The following is a 21,407-nucleotide window of genomic DNA, read 5'->3' as shown; positions in this document are numbered from 1 at the left end:
AGGGTATCCTTGCCTTAGAGGGAGTTGAACAAAGGCTCACTAAATTATTGAGCTGGTTAGGAAATTGGCTGAATGACAGGAGACAGAGGTAGGGACAATGGTAGGTACTCTAATTGGCAGCATGTGACTCATGGTATCACATAAGGGTCTGTGTTAGGGTTTATTAATGACTGAGATGATGGGACTGAAGGCCTTATGTCCAAGTTTGTTGATGAAATAAAGATAGGTAAGCAGCGTAGATGGAAGTGTAAAATTACAATAAGGTAGTGATAGAATAAGGTAGAATGGGCAAAATTGTTGAAATGAATTTCAGTATAGGAAAATGCAAGATCATCCACTTTGGATATAAAAAGGATGCAACAGAATACTTTCTAAATAGTGAAGGGCCAAAGGCACTAGGGGTCCAGGTACATAGATCATTAAAATGTCATGAACGCATACAGAAAATATTGAAAATTGCAAATGGAATGTTGATCTTGGCACCTAAAGGACTGAAATATAAAGGAGTAGAAGTCATCCTTCAGCTACACAAAACCCTGGTTAGACCACATCTGAAGTGCTGTGAACAATTCTGGGCACCACACCTTAGGGAAGGGTTTTTGGGTTGGGGACTGAAGGCAATAGCTTCAGCCTTTCCGATATTTAGTTGGAGGCTCATCCAGACTACAATCTCAGATCCTTTTCTGAGTGAAATGGCAGTAATGATTTTTTTTTAAGCTGCTGCAGGCATTTAAATCGTTTGCCAAACTCCCAATTAGGCGAGTCCATTATGAATGTACCTTGCCCAAAATATTCTAATGAAGATTACCCTGGAAATTACTGCAGGACGAGTATATATCATGTTGAGTGGGTGAATATCATGCCATGCAATACCTTTGGTTAGGCTCATAGTTGATTGAAAAAGGCCAGACTTTACTGTCTGCTGATATTTGTTTCCTCCTGTCTGCCCGACTTTTGTTTTAAAGAATGGGATGTAATGTAATCACTTTTTCCCATTAACTTATTTGTTGACAGCCACAAATCTAAATGATACCTTCACTATGATCCACTCTTCGAAATACTGCACCACTTTCACCACAGAGTGATGGGCTGCAATTCATCAGGTTGTAAGTCCTGGATTTCAAATATGCCGGCTGGCAAATTGGAGACCAGACACCACTGGAAAAAGAGACAGGAAATAACAATATTCAAGTTAAAATTGCAGCTCGCATAGCTCTACGAGTGGTGCTATATGGATCTGAGAACAGTGCTGCTTCCTAATAGTACTCCCTTGCTTTGCAGAGCAACAGAAGGAAAGCAAGCAATGCTGAATCTCACTCATGGGTGAATTCCACAGGAGTAAGTGAAGGACCATAGGTTCACAGGATGAACCTATGAACCTGTGTAGGGCTGGGAATGCAGGAGAAGCCACAAGTGTCTTTAGGCTGTATTAAAAGTATTATTCCCAGTAAAGACATATCATATTTCTAACTTTTAAGATATAAATGTTATTCAATGTGGACTTCTTGAAATGGACCTTTTCTTTATTTTTAAAAAAAGCAATATTCTGCTGAAAAGATGGCCAAAGGTCAGCTAACCTGTCTTCTGGATATATATCTCAAGCTTCTGGAAAGTCATTAATATGTAAATGTGCATGGGTGGAGACCATCCCCACCCCCCCTTTTGAAAGGACATTTGGACACAAAATCACTTGTGAATTTACAGCTTCCATTGTCTGGAAATTAACAGGAACTCAAAGATAATGGTCCCCCAGACTCAGTTTCTGCGAACATGAAACAAAATAGGTATGGAGAAACCAGTTTATCACAAGCCGGTGTGAACGGCCACCATTCATCCCCCATTGTGTACCAGTGGCTTCTAACTTTTAATCATTAATGTGGACAATAGCAGCATTGATCATGTGATCACCTGATTTAAATTGACTTCAGATAATACACCTTATTACTCCAAGGACCAGCCAGGGGCAGCTCAGCCTGGAGACCAACAGGATACAAGGGACCATCCTTCAACAAGATGACAGAACCCTGCCTAACAGCCAATCAGCTGAGGCAGTGAGAGAGGGTCTAATTTGTTCCCACCTGTGAAAAAATAGAACTCTTTTCTACAGGAGCTCAGCTACATCTGAAAACCCAGAGACTTCCAACTTTCACTCACCTTCAAAGAACTATGAGAGAGGACCCTATCCAGGCATGCAATGATTTGATCTTAAAGGACTAATTTAAACATGCAATTTGTCTTCTTGTTATTCCAGTAATAATCTAAGTCCACGTCATCTGTACAATTCATCTTGTGTGTATATGTCCGTGTGTTTGAGGGAGTGAGCGTTTTGTTGAGCTTACATTTTGGGTGTTGTGTGAACAAGCGTTTATCTTTTCTTTTGATTTTAACTTGGCAGAAAGTCTGTTCGTGTCTACCCTGTAAAGTCACACACTCAAAGGGTTTAAAACACTCCCTTTAAAATATACATCTTATTGCAAACAACTGAGAGGTGAGGGAAAAGTTATCCCACCACCTCTCCCCAACAGAAATGCTAAATTTATTTTGAGATATAGCTGTGAGGGACATACACAAAAACAGTAAAGCCAAATAATATACTGACCTAGGACCTGAAGGTGCAGGATGCCAGTTGACTGCTGCTTTTGATAAATGTCACTGTTTTGTAGGGGATTTTACCTCTTTCTCAAGTTTGGAGACCGAGATTTATGATTAACACAATTCCAGACTAAATCCAACATCATTATTGAGAATTTTAAACAAAAGGGTTTCAAGTCATATAGTTACCCCTCAAGTGGTCAATCTGAAATGACTATAGGTTGCTTAGAAGTGATCTTTGACTGAGATCTTCCTACTTGGTTCACCAGGATTCTTCTGTTGATATATATCTTCTGTTTTCTTTCTTGAGCATAATTTTGTGGGACTTTTTCGGGGGTTTACATCAAAGAGCTCGTGCTCTTCTAGATGCGGATTGGTGAGTGGCTGTTGGTTGGTTAGTGTATTCCCAAGTTGTCTTCCATTGGCTTAGCCAGATAAGGACTTCTCCCTGTCTTGCTGTGATTACCTGTCTGGTTTCAATCAGCTACTGCTGATTGCTGATTTCAACCAGTTGCTGCAATTAACGGTTCTATTCAATTCAAATTGTTTTATTCGATTCAGCAGAATCACTGCAATTAACAAGTTATGATGTAATTAGCAATTATCACACGTACGTGTGTTACATTTCTACGTAACAAACACTGCTGTGAACTCATAGCCAGTCTGTTAACCTTATCTTTACAGTTTTTCATGGTCTGACTATGGCAGTACTGCAATATTAAAATAATGCTATTAATTCTCACATATTGTGAAAACGCCTGTGACGCCTTGGGACACAGGTTGATCTATACATGACCTTATTCAAATGACTGCAGAAAAATAATTTAAGACTTCTTCGAGGGCAATATTCAGTCAGTGTTTTTTTTAACGAAAAATTGCCATTTATCACCTGAAAGATCATTTACTTTCCCAGTATTTATCTCTCCTCCGAAGGCACTGAGACTGGTGGGAGTACATTTCCACTGATCTCAATTTTCGTGTGAGATCTCAGAGGGCGTTGCATTTGAACTCAATTGTGTGGTCACCTGGGTTCCATTTCTGCCAGCCCAGGGAAGCAGAGGTTGACTTTTGTGTCACAATAGCCACCTGACTTAGGTCAGCTAATTCAGAGCAGCCTCCAAATCAAATTCGGGGCCTTCATTAGGCCATATTAACCATGGCTGAGTTGATTGCACACTCGTCTCTGAGTCAAAAGGTTCTGAGTGCAAGTCCAGGACTTGAGCACAATGATCAAGGCTGCGGAAGTGCCGCAGTGTCAAAGGTGCTGTTTTTTGGATGGGTTATTAAACCGAGGCCTCATTGCCTTCTTGGGTACATACGAACATACAAGTTAGGAGCAGCAGTAGGCCACTGGACCTGTTGAGCCTGCTCCGCCATTCAGTAAGATCATAGCTGATCTGATTGTAACCTCAACTCCACATTCTCGCCTACCCCCGATAACCTTTCACCCCCTTGTTAATCAAGAATCTATCTAGCTCTGCCTTAAAAATATTCAAAGACCCTGCTTTCACTGCCTTTTGAGGAAGAGTTCCAACTCTCATGACCCTCTGAGAGAAAAAAATTCTCCTCATCTGTCTTAAATGAGTGACCCCTTATTTTTAAACAGTGACCCCTAGTTCTAGATTCTCCACAATAGAAAACACCCTCTCCACATCCACCCTGTCAAGACCCCTCAGGATTTTAAAGGTTTCAATCAAGTTGCTTCTAACTCTTCTAAACTCCACTGGATACAAGCCTAGCCTGTCGAACCTTTCCTAATAAGACAACCCACTCATTCCTGGTATTAGTCTAGTAAATCTTCTCTGAACTGCTTCTAATGCATTTACACCCTTGCTTAAATAAGGAGATCAATACTGTACACAGTTCTCAAGGTGTGGTCTCACCAGTGCCTGTACAACTGAAGCATAAGTTCCCTACTTTTGTATTCAGTTCCTCTTGTGATAAATGATAACATTCTATTAGCTTTCCTAATTTTTTGCTGTACCTGCATACTAACCTTTTGTGATTCATGCACTAGCACACCCAGATCCCCCTGAATTTCAGAGCTCTGCAAACTCTTACCATTTAGATAATATGCTTTTTTGTCAAAATGGACAATTTCACATTTGCCCACATTATACTCCAATTGCCAGTTCTTTGTCCACTCACTTAAATTATCTATGTCCCTTTGTAGCCTCCTTACGTCCTCTTCACAACTTACTTTCCTACAAATCTTTGTGTCATCAGCAAAGTTAGCAACCATACTTTCAGTCCCTTCATCCATGTCATTTATATAAATTGTAAGAAGTTGATGCCCCGGCACTGATCCCTGTGGCACACCACTCGTCGCATCCTGCCAACCAGAACAAGACCTATTTATGCCAACTCTCTTCTTCCTGTTAGCTAGCCAATCTTCTATCCATGCCAATATGTTACCCCCTACACCATGAGCTTTTATTTTCTTCAATTTGATGTGGTACCTTATCAAATGCCTTCTAGAACGTACATCCACTGGTTCCCTTTTATGCACGGCTCATGTAACTCCTTCGAAGAACTCCAATAAGTTGGTTAAATATGATTCCCCTTTCACAAAACCATGCTGACTCTGCCTGATTGCCTTGAATTTTTCTAAGTGCCCTGCTATAACATCTTTAATAATAGCCTCCAACATTTTCCCTATGACAGATGTTAAGCTAACCCGGCCTGTAGTTTCCTGCTTTCTGCCTTCCTCCCTTTTTGAATAAAGGAGTTACATTTGCTATTTTCCAATCTAATGGAACCTTCCTTGAATCTAGGAATTTTGGAAAATTACAACCACCGCGTCAACTAGCCACTTACCCTAGGATGAAGTTCATCAGGACCCGGGTATTTGTCAGCCCACAGCTCCAACAATTTGCTCAATACCACTTCCTTGATGATTTGTAATTTTCCTGAGTTCCTCCCTCCATTCCATTTCCTGATTTACAGCTATTTCTGGGATGTTACTTGTATCCTTTATAGTGAAGACTGATGCAAAATACCTGTTCAATTAATCTGCCATCTCCTTATTTTCCATTATTAATTCCCAGACTCACTTTCTACAGGACCAATGCTCACTTTGTTAACTTCTTATTTAAATACCTATAGAAATTCTTACTGTCCGTCTTTATGTTTCTCGTCAGTTTTCTCTCGTATTCTAATTTTTCCCTCCTTATTAATCTTTTCGTCATTCTTTGCTGTTCTTTATATTCTGTCCAATCTTTTGACCTGCCAACCGTCTTTGCTCACTTATATGTTTTTTCTTTAAGTTTGATACTGTCTTTAATTTTTTAAGTTAACCGTGGATAGTGGGCTCTCCCCTTTGAATTTTTCTTTCTCTTTGGAATGTATCTATTCTGTGTATTCTGAAATACTTCCTGAAATGTCTGCCACTGCATCTCTTTTGACCTATCCCTTAACCTCATTTGCCAGTTCACTTTAGCTAGCTTTGCTTTCAAGCCCTCATAATTGCCCTTATTTAAGTTTAAAATACTAGCCTTGGACCCACTCATCTGCCTCTCAAATTAAATGTAAAATTCAATCATATTGTGATCGCTGCTACCTAGGGATGCCTTCACTATGAGGTTATCAATAAATCCTATCTCGCTTCCCAAACCAGGTCTAGTATCGCCTGGCCTCTGGCTCCAGAATGCGCTGTTCTTAGAAACTATCCCGAAAACATTCTGTGAACTCATCTATGCTACCTTTGCCCATCTGATTTTTCCAGTCTATATATAGATTAAAATCTCCTGTGGTTATTGCTGTACCTTTCTGACAACCTCCCATTATCTCTTCCTTTATTCTCTATCCTACCGTGTAGTTACATTTAAGGGGCCAGTACACTGCTCCCGCAAGTGACTTCTTGTCTTATATTATTTCTTTTCTCAACCCAACTGCTCTTGCATCCTCGTTTCCTGAACTTAGGTCTTCCCTCTCTAATGTGCCAATACCATCATTAATTAACAGAGTCACCCCTTCTTGTCCTAACTTCCTGACCTTCCTAAATGTCATGGGAGGTGGTAGCATAATTATATTGTCACTAGCCTAGTATTCCAGAGACCCAGGGTAACGCTCTGGGGACCTGGGTTTGAATCCCACCATGGCAGATGGTGAAATTTGAATTCAATAAAAATCTGGAATTAAAAGTGATGACCATGAAACCATTGCCAATTGTTGTAAAAACCCCACTGGTTCACTAATGTCCTTTAGGAAGGAAATCTGCTGTCCAGACCCACAACAATGTGGTTGACTCTTAAATGCCATCTAGTCAGTAACACTCACAACCCATGAAAAAATAATAAAAATATTTGGGTCCCAATCTATGTCATCCTGTGTCTCTATAATGGCTATCAGATTGTACTTATTTATTTCTATTTGCGCTATCAGTTCATCTGTTTTGTTTTGAATGCTACGTGCATATTGACTACACAGAGCCTTTAGTTTTGATATTTTATTATTTTTATAATGTCTAGCCTTATTTGCTGATTTACTCATAGATTTGTACTCTCTGTCCCTTCTTGTCATGGTCAATATCATTTCCCATATTAGTACCTTTCTCTCGTGCCTTGTCTCTACTCCTTGGTTTAACACATCTTCCCAAATTTGATCCCACTATTTAATTTAAAACTTTCTCTACTTCCCTAGTTCTGCGGCATGCTAGAACCCCAGCTCTAGCATGGTTCAGGTGTAGACTGTCCCTACGGTATAGCACCCACCCCCCTCCCCTCCCCAGTGCTGGTGCCAGTGCCCCACGACCCGGAATCCACTTCTACACCAGTCTTTGAGCCACACATTAATTTCTCTAATCTTATTTGCCCTATTCCAGTTTGCACGTGGTTCAGTTAATAATCCAGGGATTATTACCTTTGGGGTTCTGCTTCTTAATTTAGTGCAGAACCTCCTTCCACATCCTGGCTATGTCATTGGTACCTACGCAGACCATGACAACGGGATCCTACTCCCATTACATTCCTTTTTGCTCCCCCCCACAGGCGGATGTAAAAATTCCATGTCACTATTTTGAGGAAGAGCAGAGGAGTTCTCCTGGTATCCTGGCCAATCTGGGGCCTCAGCCTGATCTCAAGCTGGGATCTTGTGTGTGAATTGGCTCTGTGTTTTCTATATTACTGCATTGACCATACTTCAAAAGTACTTCATTGACTGGAAAGCACTTTGGGACATCCAGTGGTCATGGAAAGGCGCTATATAAGTTCAAGTCTTTCATTACTAAGTGGCCAAGTACCGATTTTTTGTGAAAATTCATCATCTAAAAGTTGTTTGATTCATCATCTAATCAACTATTGCAGAATACACACATATAACAGAGATGTGGAGGTAGGAATTGATACCTCCATGGTTGGCTCTGTACCTCGGGCGAGCTACTGGAAACAGACAAGTGCACAGCTGGTGAGCAGCAGTGGGGCACCAGCTTGGCATCCGTTGCTTACTGGCAACTATCATATGAGTCCTGAACCCAGAAATTTGTTCAGGCCTCCAAGCACCTGTGGAGATCCTTCTCAGTGGGTGCCCGTTTGGGACAAAAGTCTGAGATTGCTCTTGAGGTGCCAACTGAATTCCAAGTCCCAGTTTCACTGCTATTGGAAATATGTTTTAGAATTCAAAGTATCTCCCAGTGGAATGGATCCAGGTGCCCGAATGGAGAAAGCTATTCCAAACAGATTGGTTGTTAGTTTAGGTGATTGTCTTTTCTAAACTTAATTTTAAAATATTCAGACTGGTAGCTATGACACTAAGGCATTCATTCGAAGGCCTGAGTTTAATTCCAAACCTTTGACTGATATCCCTGGCTGAAGAGGCTATTTCTGCTCATCTTGTATGGATTGTCAATGGGAGGAAAGATAATATCGAATCTGAAATGGAAAAGGTGGAGAAGTAGGGTTATCTAATTATTGGTCAGCTGAAGCATATTTCCTGATGGGACTGAATGACCAACCCAATGATGGAGATAAGTCATCCACTTAGCTGATATTGGAAGCCTTTTGCCTTCAGTCTCAGCTACAAATAGTCAGTGCCTTCAGCAAAGGAGAGAAGAAAATTAGGGGAAATATTCTTTTTCTCCTTTGACTAGTAAACTTCACAGACCTGTTGTGGTCCACGATACTGACAGAGTACATATTCATACAACCTCTTATCCCAGTGGTTTAATGAAGAAACAATAATTTGAGACCCACAGTGATATTCCATTGAAGCAATGTTAACTGAATACCCCGTTAGATAAATGGGTGTGACCTTGACCCAAATAGACCAGGAAGGTCCCAGCAAGGCTCACTTTACTGAGCTGTGTTGAGTTTGCTGATCTTGGCTTTGGCAGGTATGGAGCCCAGTGTTCTTGGGCTAGGGAGTGGAAAGAAAATAAGCAAGATTGCCACTGCCGACTGGTATATAACTGCTTTCAAGGTTGGCATCAGTTACCAGCCTGCCTGATGGTGATGCATCTGATTGCAATATGCTATGTGTTGGAATGTGAAAGTATACATTTCATTCATGGATAAGGCTTTGATGTGACTTGCTTCATGGTACAATAGCTTACCAACACTCACTGTCTAGGTGGTCACTTTTGACTAGGTACTGAGGGCCAACTAAGACTGTGGAACCAGACTCCAATGCCAAGTCAGTACCTTTATAGAGGAATGAAAAATACCCTTTAATGTGAAGCTTACCCATTATTGTCACCTACCGTATCTTTAAGTGTGAAAGATTTCACTTCATTACTATTGTACTGCTGGTTTGTACAGTGGGGGTGCGCTTCATACGATGCTTTTTCAGGCCCCTCCACAAACTACAGCTTGTATTTAAACATAATATAAAATGATAATTTCATGGCTTTCATTAAAACTAATGTTTCCTGCAACAGGAAAGGCCGGGGATCTTCTTGCTGATGTGACAGATGGCGGCGTATTGTGGAATGGCTTCCTCCGATTCCCCTCCTTTCCAACCAGAAGGTAGGACATTGCTGACTTGTGTTCCCATCAACTCTGATATACTATTGAGGATTATTGTTGTAATACAGCATGGATAGAAACGTGCTTAGGGATAGGCTATAGATGTGTTCCCCATTTATCCTGTAGCCCTGCTTCCTGGTTGGTACACTATTATAAAGAGGTTTGCCTGTGTGCCCCCGGTGGCAGGAAACAGCAGCTTTGGAGGTGTTTAAGAGCCACCATTTTATTTGGGTCTCAGGCAAACAGTTTTTTCATATGATTCTTTCATATAATTGCTTTTCTGGAATAGACCAATTGGAAATTTCCTCCTTGAAAGTGCCAGTGAATGTTCCTTTTTAAATGTGTAAAATGTAAGGATAGAAATTCCACCAAGTGCCAGGGAAGATGGTTAACAATTACAGCATTTTTTAAGCCGCCACTTCCCTGCTAATGAACTGCCTTGTGTAAAATCCTTTCCTGTGGTGGATTGTCATCATTCCTTGGTCTTGCACAGAATGTTTGCGAGCCTCAATACAATCCTGAAATTAAATTCAAATGAAGGACACATTGACCAATGAGAAAGATCAAGGAGTTTACAATGCTGACCTGTGTGTTTGGGATACACTTTTTGACTATAGAAATTAAAGGCCTTGATAGACAAGATTTCTTAAAGCTGGACTGCTCCAAACATTTTGACTGTAGTTGGGTTGGAAGTAATGGGTATTGGATTCACTGCTGCTCTCTAACTGATTTGATAGAAGAGGATAAAGGAGTCAAAAGACAGGGCCAGGGTGTCAGACTGCAGGGTAGAAGAACTGATTTGCATCCGTCATTACTCAAATATCTATCTCTACAGCACCAGGCATAGCTACCTGGTAGTATTGGAAAACTGTCTTCACAGTTTGAGATTCAGCATTGTGCATTCTGTTGCATGAAGAAAACCTCAATCTCAGGATCCGTACTACCAGTGATGGTAAAGGTTATTTACTCCCTCAAACGTTATGGTTCCAACTCCCTCTAGGATATATACAGGTGTCTACCGCATTACTTGGCAGAACTTACTGATTCATTACTTTATACAATGAATGGTGCTTCCCAATTTCATTACATTGAATTGCTCTCCAAGGTGCAGGATAACATTGGTGATAAATTTAATAGAGTCCTTTGAGGAAATAGTCAAGTGTATTGAAATGGAAAGTGCTCTGGACTTTCAAAAACCATTTAAATGAAATACTTATTGATAAAGTGAAAGTGCATGGTGTTACAGTCAATGAAGTACTTTTGAAGTGTAGCCACCATTGATGTTGGGTTTCTCAAGTGGTCAACCTGGTTGTGCGTGTGTGTGTCTGTGTGTGTGTGTGGTCATCCTGGTATGTGTGTGTGTAAATGAGCCTGCACCTTGCTCCTCATGGTGTGAGGGCCATTTAAGAAATTGGTATATGTCTTACTGTCACACACTATGCATAATAAGGACACTATTATGAATTTTGAGTTACACAGGATATTCTCCTGAGTTCAGGATCACTGGTGTCAGCCCTAAGTGGACCCATGTTCCTTATGGTCAGGAGTTATCCTTACTACTCTAATACCTACTCAAATAATGTGGAAATGATCTAAGAGGACTAGAACAATGGAAACCCCTTATTATGCAAAGTGAATATTGTATTCTTAATTGTTGCCCACATGTACTTCTCTAATCTCCCAAAGGGTGCACTGAAGGACAGTTTAGTGAGACAAGGCCAAAAATAAATCAACAAGCTGATTTTTGTTTATGCAGAAAAGTTTAACAATAAGCAGTGACTATAATGAATTACAACAATTTCATAAGACTTTTCTTAACATAAAATATGACGAAATATGCCACACTGCCCCAGTTAGCTGGCTAAATATAATATTCTGACCAGTAATTTCCCTGAGCCTAATTATCACTAAGCTCAAAGAGAGTAAACTCACCCTGTATCAGTCTTCAGCATGCGATCTTCCAAACCGGATTTCTGTGTGTTCTTTTCTTAGCCGGATAGGAAATCAATAGTTTGCGCTCTAACACTCCCCAGCACCCTCTGTTCAGAGGTTGGCCAGCTGGGCTGTCAGTCAGACCTAACAGCTACCCTCTGCTGAGTTTTATTGAACATAGCCGTTGGAACATACTGGGCCGAATTTTCGGTCCGGGTGCAGAAACATGTTTTGATGTGTGAATGGTCACGCGTCGAGTTTTTTTGGAGGAAATCTGATTTTCCTCCATATTCCTGACCCTGTGCCGTTTTCCTCTGGCCTTCCTGCATGTCAGGAATGCCTAGTGTGCAAAACGCATACCTGCCCTCCCTGAAATCGGGTTCACCATTTGAAGTGGGGAATGAAAATCGGATTTCCTTCCATGTACCATTTTCGCCTGGTAGTGTGGGTTTTGAAAGCTCATTGAAAGCCAGATTTGAGAGTTTATGAAGAAAATGGAAAGACTGCTGAGGAGTCGGGAACATTCTGAAAATTAAGTGTAAAATGTTTTTACACCTTAAAATGTCACTATTAGGTGCTAAATTGCACTGTATTTTTAATGCATTGATTCATCACAGCGCTCTGTCCTTGAGGTAACTTGACCCTTAAGTTGACCAGCATTGTGTAATTGTTCACATGCATTACAGTACTTCACCAATGGAGAAAACACTATATAATGTATAATTTTTTAAAAAAATGTCCTCTGCTGTCATATTTTTGTGCTCTGATTTAGTTGGACTGGCAGATCTGGCTGTTTTTCAAAAAGAACCCTGCTTCTGAAGGTAGAACAAATGGTGTGCATCTGCTTTCCTTTCATTGATTGGCAGTCACTCTGCTTTGAAATGGAAATGGATATCTGTTCCCTCAGTGGAGCTGGGAGCATTTGTTATGATAGCTGTTCCATTATGAATACTCGGCTGAGTTTCAAAAGCATAAACTCAGCAGGTGGTTTTATTGAATGAAGAACTATTGAAACTTTTACAAGCTTGTTATAGAATATGTCTTTTAAGTGGTGTCTTGTTTCTTTACAAATCTAATAGGTACTTTCAGGATTACAACTTTTTTTTCCCATTGGGGTTTTTTGGTTTAATATCAATGATAGTGAGTTTGAATTTGGAGTTTTCTTGGAATGTTGGGAGTTTAATAGTTTTCCAATGATTTTAAAAATAATTCTCTTTGCAGCTGTATGGCTGCTGAGAACTGTACATGGTGCATACTGGGCAAGTGGTAATGGAGGATAAATGGAGGACATTTATTTAGAGGTGGCATGGGGAATATGAGGTGGCATTGGGGGTATAGAGGTGGCATGGGAAATGAGTGGGGCAGGGGGTTGCATGGAGAATGTGAGGGAGCATGGGGAATTTGAGGGGGCATGGAGGCAGAGATAGCACGAGGGATGTGAGATGTAATGTGGTGGTGTCAGTGAATGTGAGGTGGCTTGGGGGATGATTTTTAGGGGGCCTTTAAACGATGTTGGGAATTGGAAGGCTGTGTTGGTCAACTGAGGAGGGCCTTTTAACTGGCCCGCCTCAGCACCCACGCCCCTCATGCACCCCATCGCAGCTCACAGAATGCATTGTGAACCTGACCCATGCGAAAAGACAAAAATCCCTTGTAAAATCACATGGACCGTGTTTGCATTTTGCAAGCCACGAAAGTGCATAGGCTGGGTTTTCCCAAGCCCAGATGAAAATTTGGCCCATTGGGTTCAAACAGTTACTAGAATATCTATATGAATGCTTCTTGTCTCAAATGAAAGAGGTATAAGGGAAGAAGCCCTTCACCAGTTGGTTCATGTGGATCTAATTCATATCCCCAGCACCTGGCTTATCCAAAGATTTAAATAACATTTTAATACGAACTAGACTAGAATCCTTTTATGTAAAGTAGTCAAAAACCTGGTAACATGCCGTATTTAAACACCTGTAAGTTTGTCTGAACCAGATGAAATGTTGAGAGAAAATAGTGCATGCATACTTGGTCCATCTACTTCAAAACGTAAAGCTTTCTTGGGTAGATTTATCTTTCTAGCTCTCTTCATATCGAGCAATGCTGCCAAATTGTGGCCATGCATCTGCAAGCTTGCAGATCTCACCTACACTGTGGAATGTATGTGCTCTGAAAACAGGAAGAGATTTGTATGAACAGTTGGGCAGAGGTCCCACTGCCCTCTGTTCTTGCTCAACTATGGTTGTCTGTGGAATTTTTAGCCACTATGTTACACTTGTAATTCAGGGTTTGCGGCTTCACCTTGAAGGAAAGAAAGAACTTGTATTTATATAGTATCTTTCAGCATCTCAGGACATCACAAAGCAGTCCACAACCAATGAAGCAGTTTGTGAAGCCTGGTCACTGCTGTAATGTAGGAAAAGTGGCTTTGCAGACAACAGAGTTCAACAAGAAGGTATAAATGACTGAATAAATTGTTTCAGGGATGTTGGTTGAGACATAAATATTGAAGAAAATCCTAGAAAAAGCTCCCCTGCAGTTCCACGACATAGCGCCATGAAATCTTTTACATTGACCTGGGAGGGCAGACTGGTTTAATGTTGCACCCAAAAGAGGCTCCTCCGACAGTGCAGCACTCCATCAGCACTGCAGTGAAGTGCCTGACCAGATTGGGACCTGAACCCAATAATCTTCTGACTCGGAGACAGTACTACCACTGAGCCTCGGCTGACCCCTTATTAATCTTCCTGAAGATGAAAGATTTCAGTCTCCGGTTGCAGTCTCCGTACTCAAAAGCTTGGCATTGTATTCATCTGCGTGGTTTCTGAGACATCCATGTTGATAGTAGAATAAATGATATTTGGAAAGGCAAGAGTAAAGCTGGACTTCACATCAGCCACAGACATTCCAAGTACTCTGATGCGTTTTGCAGCTCTTGATACAGCAACGTTCCCGACACATCAGGAATCCAAGCTTATCCCTGCAAGGAGACATCATCAAATCTTTGGTAACTGCTGCCAACCAGCGGGCGCTCTGAACCAAACACACGGTTGCCACGTTTCTACAGTAACAGAAAAACTAGCATTTATATAGTTCTTTATTAAATGCCTCACAAATGTTTCAAAAACTTACAGAAATTATTTAAAATACCATGACTGTTATTATTATATATACAGCCAAATATATCAATTTGCAAGCACATTCATAGTACCCGAAACAAAAGGTTAACACAAAGGGTATACCACACTCTGAGTGGATTAAGGATAGTGGTTTTGAAATCCTGTGGGGTTTCACTGATCTCCCGTTATAATTCTGATGGGAGACTGCTGGAATTCCCATGAATTTCAAGTCCAGTTTCTGTCTGTATGTGTGCTATGAATAATGAATGAGTTTATTTTTGGCTTGGCCCTTCTCTCCTGAAGGACTGCCGCCTACTCATGCTTAGTTTTGGATCCACAGGCACCAGTCATTCCCCCATTTTCTACTCTTAAATGTAAACCCTGGGTTTCAACAAGCTACTGGACTGTTGGGGCCATCATAACCAAGCCTGATTCTGGGTGCCAGTAGCATATAATTCAGTGAAAGCAGCAACAGGGGCCATGGCTGATTCTTTCCCCCTGAAGCATTGAAGTCAACTGTAGCACTTCCAATTGTTGCTGTGACCATATTCAAGTAAGTTCAGTCCAGACTGGGACATTTCCCATCTGTATGGCTTACTGGCCTAGAATTCAGCAATTGAGTCAAAAGCACCCTGTAACTGGGGAGGAACCTGAGATGCATTATCTTTGGCTGCCGATATGGCCTAGGTTTTGCTGGCATCTTGGTCATGCTTATGCGCATTTTAAGTTTTAAACTTCTTGTCTACAGAGTTGATGTAAATGCAAACTGATAACGGTATGGCAAGGACATTTGGAATGTTGAACAATTGGAAGAACAGTGTGTCTCCTTAACCAGTGATAGTAAAGGATTCAGAAATAATCATAGGAAGGACCGAGATGGAGGGTGAATTAGGGATGGTGAATTCAATGTCAGAAAGACAAATAAAGAGGAATAGAAAGGTTGGACTAAGAGAGAGAAAGAAAGTCAGAAGGGAAAAGTTTATTTTAAAATTACATTTTAAAGATCTCCAACAATAATTCACAAACTGAAGGAATGTGACTCCACATTTTTTTAATTGTCCACTTTCTGGACAAGAAACGTTTCATGTTTTATGGCAATCATAAACATTTATCAAGTTGTTAAAAGAGTGCTAATGCTGTCTAATTACCAGACTTAACTGTCTGTGGCCAGTTTAATGGGCAGTTAATGTACAAATGTAGCAACCATGAAAATCATGCAGATGTTATGCTGCCATTTTCACGACGCTAATGGCAGAGTGGTGCAAATCATCCAGCAACTTGTGGAGATTTGCAATTCAGGGAGTATTTCTACCTCACCACTAGTCACTGGCTGATTCGCATGTGAATAATGCCGTGCATTGTTCAAACGCTGTTACTTTGACCTAAGTTTTTCTGGGATTGTCTTTGCCCTCCCATAACCACAGACAAACATACATACATACAATTCAAACAGCAGCATCCATAGGGAAGGTCATTGTTATGGCTGCTTTAATGACTCTATTGGCACATGCATTACTCCATGTGCAATGAGCCATACAGTCCAGGAAACCTCCACATCCAAAGCCTGGTCAGTACTTAGATAATCTTAGCTGGGACAGTAGTAGGTACACTACTATTGCCTTCAGTGTCATCCTTGGATTAAGGAACAGAAAAAAATCCACTATTCTTGATCAATATTACTGATAATCCAAACGTCATATGAGAATGTGATCCGTATTCCTCAGATTTCACATTTTAAGGTTGTTTCCTTAGATGAGGGACTGGAGAGTAGGTAGGAATGAACTAGTGGCTTCAGAAGAAGAAGTGTAAAATTGGAGTTGAGTGGGAGATGATCACTATATGGGGTCGGTAAATATCACATTTAGCCCTGCAGGGAAGATCCGCTTTAACAATAGGCCAACACATTTCCCTGCATGAAGTCATGGGAAGTATTGGATTGGCCTTGTATACAACATAGTTTCATGCAAAAAAAAGACATTGCTTGTGTTCCAGAGAACACTGGGATTCTTTATTTATCTAGAATCTTGATACAGGGTAGCCCAATTCAGCTGAAAACAGTTGGTGTACAGTTAGGCCCCACTGATGTCTGATGCAAAGCACAATCTTATTTGTCAGGATGGCTGCAGTAGCACATCTGCAAAAGTCTACAAAAATTGCCCTGCATTTTTTCAAAATTCATCAGGAAACCGCTTTGAAAATTTAATTAATAAATGTTCACGAGGAATAACAACAGTATATGAATCATTTTCTTCTTTCCCTTGAAAATGCTGCCTCCAGCTAGCATAGATTTCTCAGAATATTCTTTGTGTGTGAGTGGAGACAGTTCCACCATAGGGAGTGTGACAGCTAATCTGCATCCTAGTGTTCACATACAAACTTTTTAGCAGTGGTTGGTAATCAGGGCCTGAATTTTCAGGATGGCAGGGCTCGGTGGGGAATACATCCTCATCGACTCCAGCAGCCCCGATGCCATTTTACGCTCTAACGAGCGTTGATTGGCATTAGGCGGGACATCCGCTGTCACTCGGGAGGAAGTCATGCCAAATCAGATTGGCCAGCTGCTCTCCAGTCCCTCCAGGCACAGCACAGCAGTGGCCAGAAGAGGCACTGCAGGGAGCTGCCTGCAACTAAGTCCAGGGACCCGGAGGACAGGAAAGTGGCAGGTGTCCCAGGGCAGGGAGGGTAGGCAAAATCTGAGGGGTCGCCGGTGGGGCTGCGATCAGGGTAACGTGGGATAGGCCGGTGGGGAGGGGAGGGAGGGCTGGAGGTCACTGGGTCCAATAGGGAGGGTGCCCCCAGTCAGAACGGGCCTTCTAATGGAGGCGCCCTCACCCCCGACCTGAGATTGAACTCCGTTTGTTTCCGAGTTGCCCGCCCGAGCTGTCATACGCCTGCCAGCCTAAAAATTGAAGCTGGGCGGGAGATTGGGGCAAGGGTAGTCTTCCCGTCTGAGGCCCTGCCCGCTCCACCGTAAAACCGCTGCCAGGTCGGGGCGGGTGGGAGCAGAGAGGGAATCCCTTCCATGCAATTTGACGCTAGGTTCAATTCACAATGAATTAAACTCCCAGAGATGCAAGCTGCCTGGGATGTTTAGGACAAACTAGTTGGAATACGAGACAAGTGCTTCAGATTTGCATGTTAACATAGACCACATCAAACTGAGACGATGGAGGAATCATCCACATCATCTGAGAGATGTTTCCACCGTTTTATGTTAGGATGGTTTTCAGTTAGGTCTGCCCAGCATGGGCTTTAGCTAAACAGACAATATAGCTTTCCAAGCAAAATGGCAGAGGGTGGGAGATGTTCTGCTTCAGTATGGTAGAACATGTAATTACTGCAGTAGGGGAGCCCATAAATATATATTCTATGAAATATATAAATGGGAATTAGGTGGTGTCTTAATAAGAGGGACATTGAAAAGTGTGGGCAAAAATACAAGCGGGTAGGATTAGCTGTGGCTTGTATGAAGGAAAACACCAGTACAGACGCGAATGACCAAATGATTTGTTTCAGTTTTGTAATGTCTGTGATTCTGTGATGACCTTATGCAGGATTGTTTCCATTCAGTTCATGAATAGGGTTGCTTTTTGAGGAGTAAAGTAGGAAGTTTGAATAAAAAGAAATAAAAACAGAAAATGCTAGAGATATTTGACAAGTCTGGTAGAATCTACGGAGAGAGAAACAGTTAACATGTCAAGTTTGTGACCGTCTGTCAAAACTGGGAAAAGATTGAAATGCAATAGATTTTTGAGCAAGTAAAAGGGGGGAGGATGGGAAAACGATCAGAAAGGAACGTCTGTGATTGGGTGGAGGGCAGGACAAATTTTCATGGTGCGAAGCCAAAGGGAATGGTAATGGGACAAGTTTAAAAAAACAAAAGATATTCTAGAGGAGGTGTTAATGGCAGGATCCTGAGTAGCTGCCGTCCACACCAAACCAGCAAGGAAAAATGAAAGAAATTGGGGACAGAGGTTGTGACCCAAAATTGTTGAACTCGAGTGTTGAGTCCAAAAGTGCTCAGTTGAAAGACAAGGTGTTGTTCCTCGAGCTTGCATTGAGCTTCATTGGAACACTGCAACAGGCCAAGGATAGAAAGATCAGAGTGGGAGCAAGGTAGAGAACTAAAATGACAGGCAATGGGAAGCTCGGGGTCACACTCATGAATTGAATTGAGGTTTTCCACAAATCGATTGTTCAGACTGCGTTTGGTCTCTCCAGTGTAGAGGAGACCACACCTTAGAATATGAAGTGTGTTATTGCAAATGGGCATTGAAATACAATATAACATCACATGGAGGGAATTGGATAAGTATTTCAAAACAAAATATATAAGAAGCCAGAAGATAAGGTCAGGGAAATAGGGTTAGAACACCAAGCTCCATTGGAAAGATTAACACTGATTAATTAGAAGTAGAACAACATGTCAGATAGACTCCGCATGCACTGTAATTTCTATAGTTCAATGCCTCAGTGAGCCACATGGAATGCAGTGAATCAATGTTATTTGGCCATGTGATATTTTGATTTGTGCTGCTGAATTGATACTTATGGAATACTTTACCACATTCTCTTTGTGCTGCCGAATTGATACTTATGGAATACCTTACCACATTCCCACATGTTGAAAAACTACATAGTTTTGAAAGATACACAGAGGATGATTGACTGCTGTAGTCTGTTGAAGCTGCACGTAGAGTTGCTAATATAGGGGGAAGCAAGGAAAGGGATGGTGCTTACTGAGCAAAGGTGAGACACTTATTAATGGGGAGGTAAGGGAAACCAGGAATTTTTCAGCCTAACGTGTTTTAGCAGAATTTCCCGTTACCTACTTCAGAACATTATTTTAGTGGAAACCTGGAAACTGCTGTCAGAACCAGATGTTGTGAGATGCCTAAAAAACATTCAGTGCAAATATTAATTGAGAGTGTCAAGAAAAAGGACTTGATATCGATGCAGACTGGAGTCTTAATACTTGTTACCAGAAAGTACATTAACTTGGGCATCATGTATTATATACAAGATTTGGTGTTAGTGATGAAAGCTTAAATGGTTTATTTTGTGAGTATAAAGTATAAATGAGTGATACATGATAATCCCTCTCCCCACTCCGCCTCCCAACATTCATCGCTCACCTGATGACATTGTGCCATACTTGTAGCTGATACAGTAGGCACCGTGCAAGTATACTATACCTTGCCCAAGTGTCCATGTTATTCTCTGCTTGTGAGCCTAGGCAGTGAGGGTTGGCAGCTGAGCCCAATCAGGACCATGCAGAGGGTGCGGAGGACAGTAACTGGGTATTAACTGCTGCTACACTTTAACTGAGCAGTGAGCAAGAGGTAACTTACAATATTTAAATGAGTGAACACTCAATTCATCATTGAAAGTCTGATATCGCTCCCTATTCTAAAGGATAGGTCTTAATTATTTTCAAAGTGGCGCAGGGGCTGTTACCAAGTAAAATCTGTTTTCACATTACCATTTCAGTGCAGCTAATTATTACAATTTAAATGCACAGCATTAACATAAACATCTATAGAGGACCCTCAACATAAAATCAAGAAGCAAAACTCAGTGGTTTAGTTAAACCGTAAAGATCAAGAAGCCCCCAGACTTGATTCTCCAGTATCTGTTGAGTTAACTGAGGTGGTGATAGAGCAGCTTTACTTGGTCTTAATCCTGTTGGGCTAGAGAGGGGAAAATTGAGCAAGATTATAGCTCCAGATATCCAACAAGTGATCACTATTAATAACGAGGTTTGTCAGCAGTTGTCAGAAATGGGTTTCGCTGTGATGTCTCATTCAGTGAAATAGAAAGTGACATGGACTAGGCTCTCACACAAAGAATGACCACTTGGCTGAGACATCAGGGGTGGCTAGTGCACGTTGAACCTGTAGGTGTCTTCAAAAACAGAGGAGAGAAAATTTCAAGGTAGACAGAGAGGAAATATAACAACCTCAAAAGCTGAGGCTCATTTAGCCCTTAAATGTTTTAATCCAAAAAGGCTGCTAGAACACCCAGGCAGAGCTGTCATGCTGTACATTAGAAAGAGGTTTTTCCTAGTACTGCATCACATTCCTCGGCTGTCTCTGATATACTTGTTTACAAAGTGGGGAAGTTGAGGCCTGGAAAATTCTGGACTGTAAATTGTCTATTGGCTGATCTTTGACTTCCTCAAAAGGGTCGTCATCAGCTGTAATGGTGTAAACATTTTTCCAGAAAGAGATTGAGCAACACCATCTGTTTCTGATTAATCTTTTAGTTATTGAAGAACAAATCAAAACAAACCTCAGTGACTGCGAGTTGGTGACAGTGAGGAGAGTGGAAGAATGGCTGATTTAAATATCAGAGGAGGGACGGGTTTCTTGGTAAGGGGGTTCAAACAGTTGAAATGTAGAACCACCCATTAGATGTTCAACCTCCAGTCATGAAAGCTCCCCTCTGATTAAAGACAACTTAAGCAGTGAATGGAAGTTTTACATATGAACGTTTATTGTCCTCTGTTAATACAGGAAAGTGCTTTTGTGGTGAGCTAATTCTGTAAGCCAGTGACTATTGTCTATCACTTTTAACCTAAGTTACTGTCGGTAAAGTGGTATATTTGACAGATCTTCTGGCTATTACTTTTTCCCCTCTTCTTGTCCATTTTCTACTCTCCTGCTTTCCTGAAGGCACAGTCAGAATATAATGCTACAGGAGTCAACTTCCCTCCAGCACCTTGCCCCCTTGGTATCCTGTGTTTGAGCCAGCAAGTGGTTTGCACTGACTACTGCAGCCAAGACAGATTAAGGCCTCCCATCTAACATCCATTTTC

At 41.3% G+C, this 21,407-nt stretch overlaps 1 protein-coding gene across 1 annotated transcript in view; it reads left to right on the top strand.

Annotated features, from left to right (window-relative positions):
- LOC144690565 (rho guanine nucleotide exchange factor 10-like protein) overlaps window positions 1-21,407 on the top strand; it is a 173,129-nt gene that overhangs the window by 12,011 nt on the left and 139,711 nt on the right. The window contains exon 2 of the mRNA XM_078558178.1: window positions 9,464-9,551. Coding sequence (XP_078414304.1) covers window positions 9,497-9,551 — 55 coding nt within the window. The 5' untranslated portion in view covers window positions 9,464-9,496. The remainder of the gene's footprint in view (window positions 1-9,463; window positions 9,552-21,407) is intronic.

Source organism: Cetorhinus maximus, chromosome 15, assembly GCF_964194155.1.
Source record: "Cetorhinus maximus chromosome 15, sCetMax3.hap1.1, whole genome shotgun sequence".
Taxonomy (NCBI): domain Eukaryota; kingdom Metazoa; phylum Chordata; class Chondrichthyes; order Lamniformes; family Cetorhinidae; genus Cetorhinus; species Cetorhinus maximus.
The sequence above is the reverse complement of the archived record's forward strand: the minus strand, read 5'-3'. Positions and strand labels throughout refer to the sequence as shown.